The following is a 20,304-nucleotide window of genomic DNA, read 5'->3' on the forward strand; positions in this document are numbered from 1 at the left end:
GTCCCGGAGCCTGCGGACCCGGAGCGGGGGAAAAGGAGAGGTGGCGCGCGGCAGCCTAAGGGCATCGGTGCCCGGGATAGGAAGGGAGCGGACAGACGCCCGCACTCCAGCGGCGGGACGGCCAGAGGCGCCCCTTCTTCCCCAACGCCCAGTTGCGCCGGAGCTCAGGAGCCTGCACCGCAATGCAGCGGGCTCCGTGCTCCCCGAGGCTGCGGGCGACCAGGGCTGCTAGGGAGCGCGGGAGCCAGGGGGCTCCGCGAACCAGCTGCGGGTGCCGAGAGCCAGCCGGGGGCGCGCGGGTGGGTGCCGCCCCAGCCCCGCGCTCGGTCGTGGCCGACGCTCTCCCACAACCCGGCCCTCGGGTCTCGGGATGAGGGCGACGCGTAGCAGCCAGAGAAGCCCCGGGGATACAGCCGTCAACTTGCTCCGCGGAGGCTACGTTACCTTCCATTGCGGCCACTGCGGATGCCAGGAGGAGCAGCAGCAGGAAATCCAGGGCCATCGCCGGCCGGCGGCCCCCAGGCCGAGCCCGAGCCGAGGCGGCCGCGCGGGGAGGGCGCCGCGTCCCGGGGCGCCGCTGCGCTCCCCGCCGGTGGCTTCTCCGTATCCTTTCGCGCTCGGGCCGGGACCGGACTTCCCGGAGCGCGGCGTGGGCGTGGGCGGGAGTGTGCGCGCGTGGGGCGGTGCGGGCGCGCGTGGTTGTGGGTGTGCATGTGTGTGTGTGTGTTTATGGGAGAGGTGGGTGTGTGCGTGCCTGTGTGTAAGAGAGAGAGGGCGAGGGAGTGCGAGCCGGGTAGAGCGCGCGAGTGCGTGTGCGTCCTGGTGTCACATTGCGAGCTACAGCCGAGCCTACGAGAGGACGGAGCCGGCCAGACTGAAGGGGGAGGGAGCGGGATCCCCCACCACCAGCTCTCTCCCCACCCCTAACACCTCCTGTCCAATCAAGGAATCAAACCTGCAAAATTCCCCCATCCAATCAGGCACGAGCACCTCCTTACACTGGCATTGTTAGTTTAAGAAAAACTTTTGCTTGCAAGGCTGTGCGGGAGGGCTCGGAAGGCGCTAGGAGGGGTCGGGGCTCCCCCTGGTGGTGCTCTCGGAGAACCGCACAGGCCGGCCCTAGCTCTCCACGCCCTGATTTAGGGGGCCAAGGGAAGGAACGGACCCAGGCCCTTCCCTTTACAGCCCACCAGGTTTAGGTGAGCTTTAAATAATCAAATTTTTCTTCTTTCATCTTCTCAGCAAGACTACGCTGACTACCCTGTTTAATGCAAGCCCAATGGTACACCTTATTCCTCCTGTCCATAGCACTTCACCTAACATGTGGTTTTATAGCTATCCTGTTTATTGTGGGTCTCTCCTTACTAGAATGGGGTCTTCATTCCTGGGATTCGTGTGTGCTTTGTTCACTGCAGAATAGCCAGTGCCTAGAACAGTGCCTGGCCCGTCGAAGGTCATGGCGTGCATCTGCTGACTGAATGAATGAGGTTCAGAGAATCTGGGGGCATCAGCCCAGTGTGCAGAGCAAGGGATATGCTTCCTATCCAGCTCCCTGCTGCTCTCCTCCCCAAGAAGCCCCCGACTTCTCACTTCCCCATGTGTTCTGTGAACGTCCGCTGAGGGCCCCAATCCCAGAAAACAGGTCAGGTGGGAATGACCAGCGGTCACATAACCCCCTAGAGGGGCGTAATGCAATAGGGACAGTGGAGAGCTCTGCAAGGAAGTGGGCAGGGGAAGGCCCCCGTACTGTGGGGGAAGGACTACAAGGACTGCAGAGGGGGACCGGGCATTGGAGGCAGGAGTGATTCTCCCTAGCCCAGCTTCCCCAGCTCTGCTTTCTTTAGCCAGACGGCTTAAGATCAAGGACCTGCCCCGAGGCTGTAACGCTATGCGGGAGAAGCGTCCTCACTGTACCGCCCCCCCGCCCCCGCCCCCGTCTCCAAACCTGCTGATGGTCTCCTCCTTTAGGATCAGCGACGACCCGTTAGGCCACCCCTCCCCACGACAGTCACCTCTTTCCCACCAAGCCTTTCCCAGATTTGTCAATGACTTGACAGTGGGCAAATGTGATGGCCTCGTCCATGCTCCCTGCTCTCCTCTTAACAGCGTTGCCAAACCAAGCTCCCACCCTGAAATGTTCAGTCTCTCCTCTGCTTGGGACTGCTCCTATTCAGTCAGTCCTAGCCAGACTCCTATCTCCATTCTGACATTGTTTTGCTTCCCCTCTCTAACTCAGGCTACCTCCCTCTCCACCACCCTCCATCCCAGCTGCCTCAGCATTGGCCTTCACTCCCTCCTCCTCCTCAACACAGTGCCAGCTGCCCTCTGCCCCATCACACTGCACCAGGTACATCCCAACGACTCTGAAGCCATCATCCCAGGAAGAATGTGCTCCCATTACCCATAGCCCTCCTAAGCCTTCAGCACTCCTGACGTTAAGGACCAGTTCTCCTGGAGCTCTTGCCTCAGTTTCCATGGTGCCCACTTTCCTCCTACCCGTCTTAGCACTTCTTACTGTTCCCTTTTCAGTTGTGAAGGAGGTTCCCCGACCAGGCTCCGTCCTTGGAACCTCTGCTTGCTGAGTTCCTCGGCAGCTTCACCTGTTCTGTCTCCAGCCCTCCCGCTATGGATGAACAGATAGATGAGTCTCAGATTCCTTTCTGTCCTTTGTTACACCACAGTCTTAGGAGAGACATATCAGGCAGAGTCCCCTCTGCCACAGCTTGCTCCCTTGTCCCAAGCTCATGAGCCTGTCCTAGGGCCAGCCTAATGCCTTGGCCACCCAGCTTCCAACCCCTCCCTTCCCTAATCCTTCTGCTGCCAAACCAGTCCTCCTCCAGCCAAGCTTGATCTTATCTCTTCTCAGTACAGAAACCTAATGGCTCCTCATTGTCTGCTAAAGAAAGACGGACCACTTTGGGCTGGCATCCAGACTCCTCCACAAGCTCCCTGGAACCTGCCATCTCAGCCCAGACTCCACCAGCCTCCCTATGGGCCAGGCTGTTCAACCAGCTTGATCCCCTAAACACAGCCCAGGCTTTCCTTCCCTTGCATCTGGTTAGCATGCACTCACCCACTTATTCCAGGGAAATTTATTGGGTAATGACTGCTAGCCAGGCAGGCCTGCTCAAGGCTGTAGGGACACAGACACAGCCCCTGCTCTGAGAGAGCTTATGGAGTCGTGGAGAAGGATGACCACAAAGAGGAAAGAGGTGTCAGGTAATGGGAAGGACTAGAGAGTCAGCAAGGTGCCAGCTAAAGGGTGGTGGTGGGTAGTGAGAACAGGTGTTTATTGAGCACCTGCTGCATACAAGCATTGTACCAGATGTTTTTGTGCAAACTGAAATGAAATAAACTTCCTGCCTTCAACTTCTTCCCAAAGCGCACCTCTCTCAGGAAGCCTTGGTGTCCCCTAACTGTCTCTCTCGCTCACAGTCTTGTGCTACGTCTCCTTGTGTGGGTACAGAATGGCTCTTCCAGACCTGGCTGAGGCATTATCCAACTGCAAACCTCCCTCCTGGGAGGACCTTGGGACATCACAAGTGCAGGAATGCCAAGAACTATGCCAGGCACTCTGCACTGTGCCAGGACCACAAGGATCACCAGGTTAGTATCTTCTGGCCCCTACGGCTCACCCTGAGAATTGTAAGTCGTAGGGATGAGGTAGGGCCACAGATGTTTTTTTACAGTCTACACCCTGATGGGTTCTGCTGCTCAGGGAGGCTTGGCGGCCACTGTCTAGGAGTTTCAAGCTGTGCTCCGAGGATCTCTCAGGGGACATGCAGGTGGCCAAGTACGGGAGCAGTCTGAGGGTGGGGCTTTAGACCTCACCTCTGTTCAGACAGCCTTTTGTTTTACTGGGCATCTATATCAGGTTTTGTTTAAAGGAAGGGTTCTATGACAAGAAGAGAAAGAGGCAGGGGAAAGATAAGAGGCGTTAGAGGAGAGAATTGGATTGGGGTGGGGATGTGCCCATCAGTTCACAAGGGTGTGAGGGAATGACACTGATGGCTTTTAGAACATGCTGGTGGCTCAGGTAAAAACAGCTTCAGTTTAGGGCTTTTGCTAATTTCCCTAATAGCCCAGGGGATTGACTTTTCCTGGGCAAGTTAAATATTAATTTAGCCATTCAGCAGATTGATCTCTCTCACAACACGTTATGCTCTGTAAATATCCCTGAAAGCACCATTGGTTGGGATTCCAAGCCTGGGTGCCCATTTTCCCCAAAGCATCTCCTAGGCTGTTTTTTCTTTTTTTCTCTCTCTGATGTCAAATGCTCACTTGTTTTCTTGATTAATCACCCCTCTATTTGATATCACTAAATCATTCCTTCAAAGTGACAGATGTTCGCCTCTAAGCCAGCAGCTGAGCACTCTCAGGCACCCAAGGGTGACTTGACCCTTTTGCTAGGACTCAGAGGCCCTTCTGGTTAGAAGGTTTGGGGGCAGCTAACTAGGTCACCCCCACCTCTAAACAGCTTTGTGTCTAAAAGATTGAAAAGCATTTCTAGTGAAAGCAACTGCCCAACTTCCCTTCTATACATTATGAAGCTACTCTGCTAGAAAGTTCCTGCTCAGCTCCAACCGTATCCCTTTTGTTGTGGTTTTAGCCTGCTTTCTTCATTCTACTTAGTAGTGGGAACATAGGTAAATAGTAAGCAGTTTGAGAATGATCATATGGATGTCTTGTGCATGAGATCTTAAGTTGCTCCTTTATCCCATTGTTTTCTTTCTAAGCATTGCTTAACTGCGCAAATGAAAGGTTTTGTTACACAGTCCATGACCCGAGCTGCTTTAAAGTAGATTCTTAAGCTGCAAGACACATTTTCAACAATTCTTTTTGGAGAAGCAGGTGGATCACGTGTGGGTTATTTAAGGCATTTTAACAATGGATGATAGGCAAAGAACAAAACTTTCAGTGTTTATTGAGCAGGAATTCCATGTTGGTGACCAACAAGGTGCTAGAGACCCGGTGATGTCTGTGACCCCAAGCCCCCCTTTAGGGGTCTCAGGATCTTCCTGGGAAGACAGACACTGAAATGCATTGTGGGACTTTCTGTACAAAATGGCCTCTGGCTAGTAGCTTCCAACAAAGTTTCTCCTTATTTCTCAGGAAAATGCCTCAGCAAATACAGACAAATATGAAGACTCAGAGTAACAAGGTGAATGAACACTGACAGACAACCTAATTGCCAGGATGTAGAAGGAACTGACAATCCTTATAAGGCCGATGAAGCTGGGTGGAGAAAAACCTATCAAGCACAGGTACGACATATGCCAAAGTCTCTTCTATAGAGAGAACTTGCTTTAAAGAAATAGGTGGGAAGATATGTGGTAATTCCTATTCTGTCAATACCTGACTCAGACACCCAGGATCTCTACTAACCCGAGAATGGAGTAAATATCCATTACCATTACTGATTCAGCTCCAGAGCAAATGAAGAACAGTCTCCCTGAGTCATCTCCCTCCCTTCCCTAAGGTCTTCTTATACCCAAGAGACTCTGAAAACAAGCAAGTTCAGTTCAGCCGCTCAGTCCTGTCCGACTCTTTGTGACCCCATGAACCACAGCACGCCAGGCCTCCATGTCCATCACCAGCTCCCAGAGTCCACCCAAACCCATGTCCATTGAGTCGGTGATGCCATCTAACCATCTCATCCCCTGTCGTCCCCTTCTCCTCCTGCCCCCAGTCCCTCCCAGCATCAGGGTCTTTTCAAATGAGTCAGCTTTTCGCATGAGGTGGCCAAAGTGTTGGAGTTTCAGCTTCAACATCAGTCCTTCCAGTGAACACCCAGGACTGATCTCCTTTAGGATGGACTGGTTGGATCTCCTTGCAGTCCACGGGACTCTCAAGAGTCTTCTCCAACACCACAGTTCAAAATCATCAGTTCTTTGGTACTCAGCCTTCTTTATAGTCCAACTCTCACATCCATACATGACCACTGGGAAAACGGATGAGCTGATGGAGACACAATGCATTCCAGAGGGGATGAAAAGTCAAGAGGCTGCCGCAGACATGGTAATAATGGTGGGAGCAGTGCACCTACTGAGTGTAGTTTTTCCTGTGGCATATCAGGTCAGAACACTAGAGAATCAACATTGTATTTAGACAAAGATGCCACTTCAGTTTGGCAGATGAAGCCTGTTGGCAACTAGCAACTGAACACTGGCTTATCCTCTAGATGTAGGTCTAAAAAGATGATTCAACCATCAATCAAGCAAGGAGAAGGAGAGCCCAAGGCCAATCCACTCCTCCTGCATAGCATAAATCAGGACTATGGGTCTTCCCTTCTCAGGGAGGAGTGAAAAGGGGTCAAGAGAGCCCAGGGACCTGTAGGAAATACTGCAAGGCAAGGAGCAGGGATGGTAACTCCAAGACCCAGAAGGGGAGCATCACTTTAAAGATGATGTTCTGCCCAGCCAAGAGACATTTCAGGAAGCTTCTTGGTATGCATGAAGACAAATTCCATGGCTAAGGAAGAAGCTGGCAAGAACACAGACTAAGAAAAAAAGGCAACCAAATGAGAGAAGGGAGGAGAAAGAGAGAACAGGATTTTAAAGAAATAAAAATGCAGGGCAGAATTAAGCTCTACTCGTGTGTGTCTGGAAAGAATAGATTTGTTGCTGCCGAGTGTTTATAGGTGGCATGGAAGACAAACTGGGGAATCTTTCCAGGAATGCATGCAAAATGGACAGAAAAGGAAAAACACTGAAAAAAAATACAAAACATATGGAAGACAGAAGATGGAGGACCAACATACGTAAAATTGTGTTCATACTTGCAAGGGAGTGGGAACTATAAACAGTCCCCAGGAACATTCCTGAAAGAGTTTAGAGTTCCTAAAAGAAATAGCAGTACAAATGTCATCAAAGTAATTGCAAGGCTACAAAATAACAAAACTTTTCTTAGCTGAATAAAGACCTGATACTCACATCTCAGTGATGTTTTTGAACTGTATGGATATTTTAAAGAAATCTTACATCTACCCAAGGACGCACACAAACACACACATAGAAAAAGAGACTAAATTGCCTATATTTGGAATAAATATCATTAACTTCATAACACTGAATTCCAAAAGAAAATGGAGCCAGAGCTGTAGACTTTGAGAAGTGGAAATTTTGTAACACGGATAATGTATTTCCAGCAGACTGAGAGCAGCAGACATTTTCAGTTACATTTTAAAATCTCAGAAAATTTGCAGCAGTTTGGAGAAAAAAGTTACTTGAAAATATATTCCAAACGACAGAGATGAGGTGTGCTGGCAGACATAAAATCAATTAAAAATAGAAGTCTAAATGTTTGCAAACCACTTTTAAATTTAATTAAAATGTCAAAAGTAGTCTCAATACAGAATGTTGTCAAAATTCAGGTTATGAAAACCTAAATCTAATAGCTCAAATTGTATTAAGATCAAGGAGAAGGCAAATGTTAGGTGGGGGGAAAAAAGCTATATGAAATTCCTTGTTCACATAGGAGGGTTTCAGAAGCTTTTTGTGTATTTTTTTAATGCTTATCTTACAAATACTGAAATTGGCTTAAAATATTTGAAATTAGTTTTTAAAAGGTTTAAATATTAAATGTTTCTACAAATATAATTTAAAGACATGTATAGACCTTTAAAAACACTGGAGAAGGTAAAAATAAAATATAACTTGTATATTTTTAAAGGAATTGAAAAATTATTAAATGGAAAGTAAATTATAGTTGAACAATAAAAATGCAAAAGAAATAACAGAAATAACTTCCAATAATAAATATGAATGAATTGAATATTGACTAAAAACTCTTCAGCTAAAAAATATCATTCTATAGCATACATAAAGAAAAAATAAATCATGAAAGAATAACTTACATTCACATTAATTATATAGGTTAACCCACAAAATTGTTGCTAAACACATTTAGGAAAACCCAATAATATGTAAATATTTTCTTTTCAATGTGCTGCAGAGTCTGAAAGAAGTATCCCCAAGAGCCTAGAAATGAAGTGCTGAAATCTGGATGATAATGTGGGTGCTTACACTGCAGACTGGGTAGGGGTCAGTCCCCAGTCAAGAAACCTAATGGCTTGAATTTTAATGTGCATCAGTAGAAAACAAGTTTGAATGAATGCAAGACAGAAAGTTTGAACTGCGAACTGCGAAGTCACTTCAATCGTGTCCGACTCTGTGCGACCCCATAGACGGCAGCCCACCAGGCTCCCCCATCCCTGGGATTCTCCAGGCAAGAACATGGGAGTGGGTTGCCATTTCCTTCTCCAATGCATGAAAGTGAAAAGTGAAAGTGAAGTCGCATCTCAGTCATGTCCGACTCTTAGCGACCCCATGGACTGCAGCCTACCAGGCTCCTCCATCCATGGGATTTTCCAGGCAAGAGTACTGGAGTGGGGTGCCATTGCCTTCTCCGAGTTTGAACTGAAATCATTGCATAAAGCTGAGGCCTCTAACTGCAACACCTTCATTGAAAGCATGGACTCAGAGAAAAGTTTATCCTCTGTCAGAGAGGAGGACAAGGAAGTTTGCTTCTCAACCTGGGCTCAGGATATGAGAGAAAATAACCTCCCCATAGAACTCCTATCATAGGCCTTCACTCACATAGGCTTCAATTTAAATTTTACTACTTAATCTCAAAACTTGCAAGGCAAAAACCCAATTAGAAATATTCAATACTTTTAAATAAATGGATTGGTAGAAAGAAATAAAAAAAGCACAAACCCTCCATAAGATTCCCACAAATAAAGCCATGCCAAGTGTGAACTCAAAATCCAGAATCACAGAACACATGAATTAATCCACCATAAGCAAAATTCAATCAACAAAACTGATTTCATGGGCTAGCAAGGTTATGCTCAAAATCCTTCAAGATAGCCTTCAGCAGTACGTGAACCAAGAACTTCCAGATGTACAAGCTGGGTTTTGAAGAGGCAGAAGAACCAGAGATCAAATTGCCAAAATTTGTTGGATCTTGGAAAAAGCAAAGGAGTTCCAGAAAAACATCTACTCCTGCTTCATTGACTGCATGAAAGCCTTTGGTTGTGTGGATCACAACAAAATGTGGGAAATTCTTAAAGAGATGGGAGTGCCAGACCTGTCTCCTGAGAAACCTGTATGCAGGTCAATAAACAACAATTAGAACTGGATATAGAATAACTGACTGGTTCAAAATTGGGAAAGGATTTTTATTATTGTCTCCCTGCTTATTTAATTTATATGCAGAGTACATCATGGGAAATGCCAGGCTGGATGAATCACAAGCTGGAATCAAGATGCCAAGAGAAATATCAACAGCCTCAGATATGCAGATGATAACACTTTAATAGCACAAAGTGAAGAGGAACTAAAGAGCCTCCTGATGAGGGTCAGACAAGAGGGTGAAAAAGCTGGCTTAAAACTCAACTTTAAAAAAACTAGGATCATGGCATCTGGTCCCATCACTTCGTGGCAAATAGATGCGGAAAAAATGGAAACAGTGACAGATTTTCTTTTCTTGCGCTCAAAAGCCACTGCAGACAATGACTGCAGGCATAAAATTAAAAGAACCTTGCTCTTGGAAGGAAAGCTATGACAAACCTAAAAGCAGAGACATCATTTTGCCAACAAAGCAAGCTCTGGGAGATAGTGAAGGACAGAGGGGACTGGCATGCTGCAGTCCATGGGGTCGCAAGGAGTTGGACCTAGCTTACCGACTAAATGACAACAATTATAGATCTTTCAGAAAAAGACTTAAATGTCAGTATTTAAAATAAAACACTACAAAAATTATACATTTGAGAGAGAAGCACATAGAACAGGAAAAAAATAAAGACACTGAAATAAAAACCTACATGGACAGTCTTAAGAGAATAAATATGCTTGAGGAAATGTTTACAGGAACTTCAAGTTAGATCTGAGGAAACTGGCTATAATGTAATACAGAACAGTAAAGAAATGTAAGATATTGCAAGAGGTTGAGAAATATGGATGATGCAAAGAGAAGGCTACCATATATTTTAAAAATATTTTGTTGTGTTGTTCAGTTAGTCATGTCTGACCCTTTGCAACCCCATGGACTACAGCACACCAGACATCCCTGTTCTCTACTATTTCCTGGATTTTGCTCCGACTCATGTCCATTGAGTCAAAAATGCCATCCAACCATCTCATCCTCTCTTGCCCCCTTCTCCTCCTGTCTTCAGTCTTTCTCAGCATCAGGGTCTTTTCCAATGAGTCAGCTCTTCACATCAGGTGGCCAAAGTATTGGAGCTTCAGCTTCAGCATCAGCCCTTCCAATGAATATTCAGGGTTGATTTCCTTTCAGGTTAATTGGTTTGATCTTCTTGCTGTCAAAGGGACTCTCAAGAGTCTTCTCAAGCGCTACAATCCGAAAGCATCAATTCTTTGGTGCTCAGCTTTATGGTCCAACTTTCACATTCATACATGACTACTGGAAAAACACAGCTTAGACTAGATGAACCTTTGTCGACAAAGTGATATTTCTGCTTTTTAAAACATTGTCTAAATTTGTCACAGCTCTTCTTTCAAGGAGCAAGCGTCTTTTCATTTCATGGTTGCAGTCACTGTCTGCAATGATTTTGGAGCCCAAGAAAATAAAATCTGACATTGTTTCCATTTTTTCCCCATCTATTTTCCATGAAGTGATGGGCCCAGAGGCCATGATCTTCATTTTTTGAATGTTGAGTTTTAACCTAGCATTTTCACTCTCTTCTTTCACGTTCATCACGAGGCACTTTAGTTCTTCTTCTTAAAATACTTGAGGAAATAATTGAAGTAATGGGGGGGGGGTGTAAGCAATATTAAGAGAAAATAGAAAAATCTCTAAAACTGTTGGAAGATATAAATTGTGGGTTTAGGAAGCACAGATTTAGAAAGCCTTGAGCAGAATAAACAAAAAATATTCATGCCTAAACAAATCATAATGAAACTTTAGGCCACCGAACACAGAAAAAATCATTAAAAGTGATCAGAAAGAAATGACAGTTACTTTTAAGACATGACAATTAGTTTTCTCAGTAGCAAAATGTTAATTACAGAAAGAAAATAACCATGAATCTAGAATTTTGCAAAACATAAAATCCTGCGTGCATGCTCAGTCGCAAAGTCGTGTCTGGCTGTTTATAACCCATGGACTGTAGCCCACCAGGCTCCTCTGCCCATGGGATTCTCCAGGCAAGAATGCTGGAGTGGGTGCCATGCCCTCCTCCAGGGGATCTTCCCAAGCCAGGGAACCCACATCTCCTGCACTGAAAGGCAGATTCTTTACCACTGAGCCACCAAGAAAGCCCAACCTAAAATCTGCTAAAGTTGTGCTCAAAATTGAACACAAAATAAAGGCATTTTGAAGCAAGGTTTAGGGCATTTATCCCCAAGATACTATCTCTGAGATCTACTAAAAGAAATAGTTCACAAATAAAAGAAATGAACTCAGAAGAGTAAAATAAGATGAAAGAAACAATAATGTGGGCAAATATTTGAAGTTTATAAAAGCAGGATAACACTAAAATACTGAATATAAACAGCATCAAAGATGGGAGTTAAAAACCTAAATACTTTTTAAAACTCTGGTGCCATTTTAGAGGCAGGCGAAGATATTGGATAATTTTAGATCTTGTCTAGTTAGCCATGCTTTTGAATGTTAAGGATAACCACTTCCCAGATAAGCAGTATGGGAAAGCAGAAATAATGAAACTTAATTAAAACAATGAGGAGTAGGAAATAAGGAAAATAAGGAACGAAAAGCATAGCATACTATATTCTGATAAAAATTAATATGAGAAAGAAAAGCATAGCATAAATAAAGCATAAAATAAACTGGTGGAAATAAATCCAAGGATACTAGCAATCATATTAAATGTATCTGTAACATAATAAATATAAATGAAACAAACTAATTTAAAATACAAATATCAGATTGGTTAAGAAGAAAATCCAGTTATATATTGTTAGAAGAAACACCTTAGAAATAAGTATTCGAAAATATTCAAAATAAATGGATAAAAAAAATGCCAGGAAATGCCAGGAAAATATTGATTTTAGAAATCTGTTATAGGTAGATTAACACAGAAATACGGGAAAAGCATTATTAGTAACAAAAGAAGCATTACACAATAATAAAATGAATAATTTTTTAGGAAGATACATGGATTCTGGACTTTTGTGCACCTAAGGCATGGCCTCAAATTATTAAAAGAAAAGCACAAAATTTTAAGGAAAAGTTGACAAATCAACCATAATAGAGAGAGATTTTAAAATAACCTCATTTGTATAGATCAAGCAGAGGAAAATTGATGTTAGAAGACTGGGACAACATAACTGCTCAACTAAATAGAGATGGATACAGAGTCCTATCTAATCACTAGCGATTGCCTGTTGCCCTCAAGTATCTATAGAACAATTGCCACAAAGGACATCTCAGCAAAGGCCAAACAATTGGCCATACAAATCGCATTGTGCTTGCGTGATAAATGGCTTCATTCTTGTCCGACTCTTCGTGACCCTATGGATCATAGCCCTCCAGGCTCCTCTGTCCATGGGATTCTCCAGGAAAGAACACTGAAGTGGGTTTCCATGCCTTCCTCCCGAGGATCTTCCAAACCCAGGGTTCGAACCTGTGTCTCTAATATCTCCTGCATTGGCAGGCGGGTTCTTACCACTAGCACCACCTAGGAAGCCCCACAAATCACATTATCTGGCCTCAAAGTAATTCAATTAGAAATCAATAATAAAAGAAACTTTGAAACACACTTTAATGACCTTTAAATAAGGAATTGCTCTCTCTCTCTTTTAATTGATTTGGCTGCATCGGGTCTTAGCTGAGGCACGTAGTGTTCCCATTGTGTCGCGTGAGAACTTTTGGTGCAGCGCATGGGTGCCCCAGTCATGGCACACAGGCTTGGCCGTTGTGGCACCCAGACCATCTAGTTGCTCCTTGGCATGCGGGATCTTAGTTCCCCAACCAGGGATTAAACCCATGTCCCCCGCTTGCAAGGCAAATTCTTTACCACTGGACCACTAGAGAAGTCCCCTAATTAAGAAATCTCAATGGGAAATGAAAAATATTTCAAATTGAATGATAATTAAAACTCCACCTCTCAGAATTTTGGCATGCAGCTAAAATGATATTTAAAGGTAATTTTGTATTTTGGAATATTATAAAGTTGAGAAGAATAGAAGTTGCTAAGTAAAACTTCTCTCTCAAGAAGCTAAAACAAAGGCAATAAAACTGAGAATAACTCAAAGGAAAGAAATACAACATAAAGAGAAACACATAAATATACAGGAATGGAAAATACAGAAATTATTAACAAGACACCATATCGCAAAGCTCACTGTCTGAAAAAAGGAACAAGATGGAAAAGCTTCTGACAAGATTGAGCTAGTTTGCAAGGAAACTGTAATGAGATAAAGTGTTAGGGCTGAAAAGAGGGACATACGTATAAAAAAAAAAACTTTGAAGTTTTAGAGAATACTGTGAACCTCTTGAATGAAATAGAAAAAATATAACATATGCAATCTAATTCACAAAAAGTAGAATATTTGAGTAGACTCATTACCATGAAATAACTTGAATCAGTAAAATCTATGCAATGAAAAGATAACAATATTAAATCCAGACGGTTTTGCCAGTGAGTTCTACTCCAAATATTCAACGATGTTTCTAAAATCATGTTAGGAACAGTACAGGAAAACAAAGGACCAAATAAATGCACAAATAAATAATAAAATATTATCAAACTGAACCCAGAAATGTACTGTATTCTCTCTCTCTTTTTTTTAAGAGGACCAATTTGGGCTTTCCTAGGATTGTAAGGATGGTCTAACTTTAGATGAATCTATTTACTTCATTAACTGATTAAAAAAACAAAATGTATATACTCATCTCAACAGACACATCAAACCTCTGATAAAAATTCAGAGCTTTTTCATAATTTAAAAAGTATTTAACTAAAGAAATAAAAAAGAACTTTCTAATCTGAAATATGGTATATACTAAAAGCAAATAATACACTGGATGATCAAATATCAGAAGCATTCTCTTTGAAGCTGGAGAAAAGAAAAGGATAACTGCTCTGTTTGTTTCTATTAAACATTTTACTGCAGGTCCTAGCCAGCACTCTAACACATGAAAAAGAAATGAAAGTTATAAAGAAAGGAAAGGAGGTGGGGGGAAAAGAACATATTGGGTCATAAATAGTAAGATTATCTAGAAAACCCAAGAGACTGTACAAACAAATCATTAGACCAAACATGAGAGATGAGCAAGTTTGCTGATAAAAAGTCAATATATAAAAATGCACTGCTTTCCTAACAAGGATGGACCTAGATATTGCCATGCTGATGGAAGTAAGTCAAAGAAGGAGAAATATTGTATGACATCCCTTATATATGGAATCTAAAAAGCAATGATGCAAATGAACTTATCTACAAAATAGAAACAGGCTCACAGACTTAGAAAACAAACTTACGGTTGCCAGGGGGAAGACTGAAGGGAAACGGAGCGTTAGGGGAGTTTAGGATCAACATGTACACATTGCTATATTTGAAATGGATAATCAACAAGAGCCTACTATATAGCACAGGGAACTCTGCTCAATGTTTTGAGGCAGTCTGGAAGGGAGGGGAGCCTGGGGGAGAATGCATACATGGACATGTCTGGCTGAGACCCTTTGCTGTCCACCTGAAACTATCACAACATTGTTAACCAGCTATACTTAAATAGAAAATAAAGTTTTTAAAAAAGACAAAAAAATTTACTGCTTTCCTAAACATCAACAAAAAAATTTTTTCAATATCATAGCATTTGATAACACAAAAATGGAAGTATTTTAGAACAAATTTAAAGAAAGTTTTAAAAGACTTGTATGGAAAAAAAGTATAAGACTCTATTAAAGAGTACTTAAGTAACCAGAGAGATACACCATTTTCATGAATAAGAAAATTGGTATCAATTATCCCTGACTTTAAATATAACTTTAATACAAACACAAGAAAAGCATTCACACTATTTTTTAAGAATTTGATTGTTTGACCCCAAATTCAAAGGCAAAAAGACAAGAACAACCAAGACAATTTTGAAGACAAAAGAATGGAAGGCCTTGCCTGATCAACTTTTCATCCTTATTATAAAGCTACCATAAATAGAACAGTGTGGAAGTGATGTAGTGATTTAGGACCAGTGTATAGATGGAAAGATCCATGTCAAAAAAGAATTACTGGAGAAGGGATAAACCACGCTGTAAATGATGCTGGGAAATTAGATATTTTCCTCACACCAAATATAATCAATTTCAAGTGGATTAAAAATAAACATTAAAGGTAAAACTCTAAAAATGTTTTTGAAGAAAATACAGAATACCTTAATGAAGAGCAGTGGCTGGAGTAAGATTTTATAAATAAGACACAAAAAGCCCAAATTACAAAAGGAAATATAGGTACCTTTGACTACATATAAGAAGCTTTAGTGCAAAAAAGCACCATAAACATAGTTAAGCCAAATACTGGGAGAAAATGTTTGCAACCCATTTAGTGAAGAAAGTATTCATATCTAGAATACATAAGGAATTCTCCAAACCAAAAAGAAACATTTAAAAAGTGCCCAAGTGCTTGCTTTGACAGTGTGTTGGAACTAAAATTGGAATGATACAGAAATTAGCATAGCCCTTGAAACAAAAATTCATGAAGTGTTCCATATTTTTCCACCAGACACAAAAGGGTAAATACTGTATGATTCCACTTGTATGAAATATCTAAAAAGGCAAATTCATAAAGACAAGAAGTAGATTGGAGGTTAACAGGGGGTATGGAAAGGAGGTGTGGGGGGTTACTGTCTAATGGGTCGAGTTTCTGTTTGAGGTGATGAAAGGGTTTGGGAAATGGTGATACACAACATTGTGAATGTAATTAACATCACTGAGTCGTACACTGAAAATGATTAAAATGAAAATTTTATATTGTATATTTTTGACCATAATATTAAAAGCACTCAATATTAAAGAGGGCTAAAAATTCAAATAGACATTTCAGATAAAGGGAAATGTGAATGAGCTAATCATATTTGCAAAGATACACAACCTCATTTGCAAGTGAAAATAACAGCAAGACAATACTTCTCACACCACTAGGCAAAAATAATACAGTCAGACAATAGCAGGGTTGGTTTGATGTGGAGCAACAGGAACTTTCACATGTTGTTAATGGGGGTATCAATTATTTCAAACATTTCGGGCAGGAGTATAGCATCAGCGAGGTTTAACATGTGCTTCCTTATGTAGTAATTGAGGTACAGGCTGCTACAATAAAGATACTAACAATAAAATGCTAACCGTAAAATGGTTTAAAGGTAAAGAAATTCATTTTTCAGATACCTTTCATTCTTGAAGTTTATAGTTCTGATTAGTGGGACAGCTCTGATCCTCATGGTCAACTTTGACCAAGGTCTTTGATACTTTTCAGGTCGTTGCTCTGCCATCCTCTAGGATTCTGTCATTTTCTGCAAAGTTGAAGTTGGGTCACCACCACCTATGGATTTGGGTTAGAGGGAAGAGAGATGAGAGCATGGAAGTGGTGTGTCCGTTGCCTTAAGGCTCTGATCTCAAAGTAGCAGGATGGAAAGCTGCTTAGATTTTATTGGGAAAAACTTAAGTCACACAGCCACATCCAACTAAAAGGAAAGCTGGGGAAGATGTCTATCTGAATACCTTCCATGAAGGTGGGGAGAATGGATTGGGGAGAATGGATTTGGATGGACAACTGGTAGTCTCCGCTGTACCCTAAGACGCAGCAATTTCACAGCTAGGTATACCTTAGCAACACTCCTGCACACATGTGAACCAGCAGACACGCACAAGAAAACTCAGATTTCAGACAATGCATCAGAGGAAAAACCAGGAAACAGTCCAAATGTTCACAAGTGTAGAAACATTAATTTTGGTATATTCATACACAGGAGAAAAAAGAATGAATTACTGCTGCATAATTAGAAAGATGCTCCTAAAGACAATGTAGCCAGCTGAGTGGTAGGCATTAATATTTAAATTGCATATGCATACATACACACATATGCACATCTATTCGTTACATAGAAGTATATATGTTTATATTTATAATAACAAAGTTACTTCCTCAAAATTAACTAGATACCATATTTCACCCAGCAGACTGGTAAAAACTAATGTTTGCTAACATTAAATGTAGGCAAGGAGGTGTGGGCAGATGGACAGTGAAAATATAAATTGCAGTTTTACTCTTTAGGGCACTTTGGTAGTATCTAAAAACCTTAAACTGGGCTTTTCTATGAACTCCAGTTTCACTGCTTAACACAAACATGAAGAAATAGTCATGGAGGCACATAAGCAGGCAATGTGCTAAGATGTTTGATGCAGCAAACTTTAAAATAGGAAAAAATTGAGAATAACAGTTTTTCAGTCTCTAAATCATGTCCAACCCTGCAAAGCCACGGATGTCAGGCTCCTCTGTCCTCCACTGTCTTCCGGAGTTTGCCCAAATTCATGTCCTTTGAGTCAGTGATACTATTTAACCATTTCATCCTCTGATGCCCTCTTTTCCTTTTACCTTCAATCTTTCCAAGTATCAGGGTCTTTTCCTATTGAAAAAAAAGTTGGCTCTTCGCATTAGGTGGCCAAAATATTGGAGCTTCAGCTTCAGCATCAATCCTTTCAATGAATATTCAGGGTTTATTTCCTTTAGGATTGACTGGTTTGATCACCTTACAGTCCAAGGGACACTTAAAAGTCTTCTCTAGCACCGCAATTTGGAAGCATCAATTATCTGGCACTCAAGCCTTCATTATGGTCCAAATCTCCTCTCCCTACATGACTACTGGAAAAGCCATAGCTTTGACTATAAGGACCGTTGTGGGCAAAGTGATGTTTCTGCTTTTTAATGCACTGTCTAGGTTTATCATAGCTTTCCTTCCAAGGAGCAAGTGTCTTAATTTCAAGGCTGCAGTCACCATCTGCAGTGATTTTGGAGCCCAAGAAAATCTGTCACTGCTTCCACTTTGCACCCCTCCCTGCTTATTTTTGGTCATAAAGTGATGGGACTGGATGCCATGATTTTAGATTTAAATGTTGAGTTTCCAGCCAACTTCTTCACTCTTCTCTTTGACCCTCGTCAAGAGGCTCGTTAGTTCCTCTTCACTTTCTGCCCTTAGAGTGGTATCATCTGCATATCTGAGGTTACTGATATTTCTCCAGGCAATCTTGATTCCAACTCGTGCTTCATCTAGCACAGCATTTTGCATATAAGTTAAATAAGCAGGGAGACAATATACAGCCTTGTCATACTCCTTTCCCAATTTTGAACCAGGCAGTTGTTCCATGTCCAGTTCAAAACTGAGAATAAGCTAGATGCCATTAATTAAGGAAGTAACCAAGTAAACTATGATTCAGCCATACTACTAAATGCCAGAGTTAGAGGGATATGGAACTATCTGTGCTTAATGTACATGGATCTTTAAGACCCAATGTTCTGTGAAAAAGCAAGTTGCAAAATAAGTGAAAGTAAACAGTATTATGTCTCCCAGAAGGGTGTGTATATGTATTTTTATTTTTTTGAAGTATCTCCAAAAAGATTTTGCTGTTTTAAAAAAGCTGTACAAGTAACTATTGTTTTAAAATATTAAGCTTGAAAATGTTTTAAAAACCAATAAAAGACACTTGACTAACTAAATAAAACTAAATGAAGAGATGATACAACTTATCCATTCATTTAAAAATATTTCTTGAAAGCATACAATGTGTCAGATTTTGGGCCACTGCAATGAGTTACAAAGTCTCTTCTTTGCAAAATTCAATCATTTGAAGGATTGAATCTCACCAAAAATAAAACTTAGAAACCACAGTTGCTAACCATTTCCATGTATTTTCCTTAAGCAAATGTCCCCGGTTTTTTGTGTTGTTTTTTTTTTTTTAAAGAAAAAAACTGAGTCATTTGGAAAAGTCCAGTAATTGTTCAGAGCCTTGGTTTATCCATCTAAAAAATGAAGTGAGTATATATTCTGCTGAAAAGTCAGCTAAAAGGCATTCGAGAGTGCAAAATCTGATCATTCTCTTTATGAAGTGCTACATGTGGTTGACCAAGAAGAAGAAATGAAGGCAATTTATCTTGCTCTTCACAGAATCTAAGGTATGAAGTGCTAATCATCATAACAAGAAATACAGTCCAGATCAAAATACTGTGAGATGATCACACAGTTAATTGGAGAGTGAGAACCAAAGGGGACTTATTAATGGTAAAATCCACAAGTATTTTTCAAGGAGGTCAATGTGAAACGTGTGCCTTTTTCAACACCTACAAGGACTCAATAATGCAATAGAATGCATGCTGGTTAAATTTGCCTCTGTCACTTCTCACCTTTGGAAATCTTTCTTTTGAAAAATTAGAGTTAAGAATTGACTTAAAATTCAACAAAAGGTTGACTACCATGGATGGTTTCAAAGACCTTAAAAACAGTGGCCTGAAAGTTCCTCTGGTTCCTCAAGCAAGTGGTCCCTATCTGCACCTCCTTTTTACAGCCACAGCATCAGCCACTGCCCCAATTCTGTCATCTCCAACTCTGGAAATTGCCCTCTTGGATCAGGGCCTCCCAGGCTTCCAGCCCATCCCTTCTCTTCTCCCACTCATCATTACCCTTCAGCCTCATTGTGAATCTCAGTCCTCAACTGCAATCCAGCCACCCCACACCATCAAGAACATCAGATCCTTCTGGCTTCACCTGCCTTGTAGTCCAGGCTAGATACCACAGTTTGGCCATTTCAACAAAACCAGGCTTACAACCAAACACTATGGAACTGAGCTCTCCAACATGGTACCCATTAGCTACGTGTGGTTAGTGAGCACTTGATATGTGACTAGTCCAAATTGAAATGTTTTTTTGGTATAAAATAGGCTGACATTTATGCCATTCTTCAAGAATTAAGGATAAAAAATGTAAAAATATCTTGTAATTTTATATTGATTACATGTTGAAATGATAGTTTAATATACTGTGTTAAATTATATTAAAGTGAATTTAACCTGCTTCTTTTACTTTTTGTATGTATTTATTAGAAAGTATATAGTTTGTATTATATTTCTACCTTAACCAGCTGATGGCTGGTATTGTGAAACAGAATCTGGCTCAACAGGGCCAGGGGTTGGTGAGGATTAGGTGAGCATCAGAACCACACAGAGGTGGGTTATGGTACAGGGCATCCAGAGGGACTAGGCTACCACACAGGGGAGGAGCCCCATGACACCACACATGCCTCTGCCCGCAGACTACTGGGCGGGGAGGTGGCTTCCT

At 41.8% G+C, this 20,304-nt stretch overlaps 1 protein-coding gene and 1 long non-coding RNA gene across 4 annotated transcripts in view; one reads left to right on the forward strand and one right to left on the reverse strand.

Annotated features, from left to right (window-relative positions):
• EPHB1 (EPH receptor B1) overlaps positions 1 to 876 on the reverse strand; it is a 457,018-nt gene extending 456,142 nt beyond the window's left edge. The window contains exon 1 of the mRNA XM_027960197.2: positions 445 to 876. Coding sequence (XP_027815998.2) covers positions 445 to 502 — 58 coding nt within the window. The 5' untranslated portion in view covers positions 503 to 876. The remainder of the gene's footprint in view (positions 1 to 444) is intronic.
• LOC105604319 (uncharacterized) lies at positions 555 to 20,048 on the forward strand. Of its 3 annotated transcripts, XR_006057184.2 has the most exons (4): positions 555 to 3,057; positions 3,436 to 3,645; positions 5,113 to 5,264; positions 7,954 to 20,048. It is a non-coding gene; the product is annotated as an uncharacterized LOC105604319 (long non-coding RNA). The 3 variants fall into 3 exon arrangements; XR_006057183.2 differs by having other exon boundaries at positions 555 to 3,645; XR_001023806.5 differs by having other exon boundaries at positions 555 to 3,606.
• The last annotated feature ends 256 nt before the right edge of the window (positions 20,049 to 20,304 follow it).

Source organism: Ovis aries, chromosome 1, assembly GCF_016772045.2.
Source record: "Ovis aries strain OAR_USU_Benz2616 breed Rambouillet chromosome 1, ARS-UI_Ramb_v3.0, whole genome shotgun sequence".
Taxonomy (NCBI): domain Eukaryota; kingdom Metazoa; phylum Chordata; class Mammalia; order Artiodactyla; family Bovidae; genus Ovis; species Ovis aries.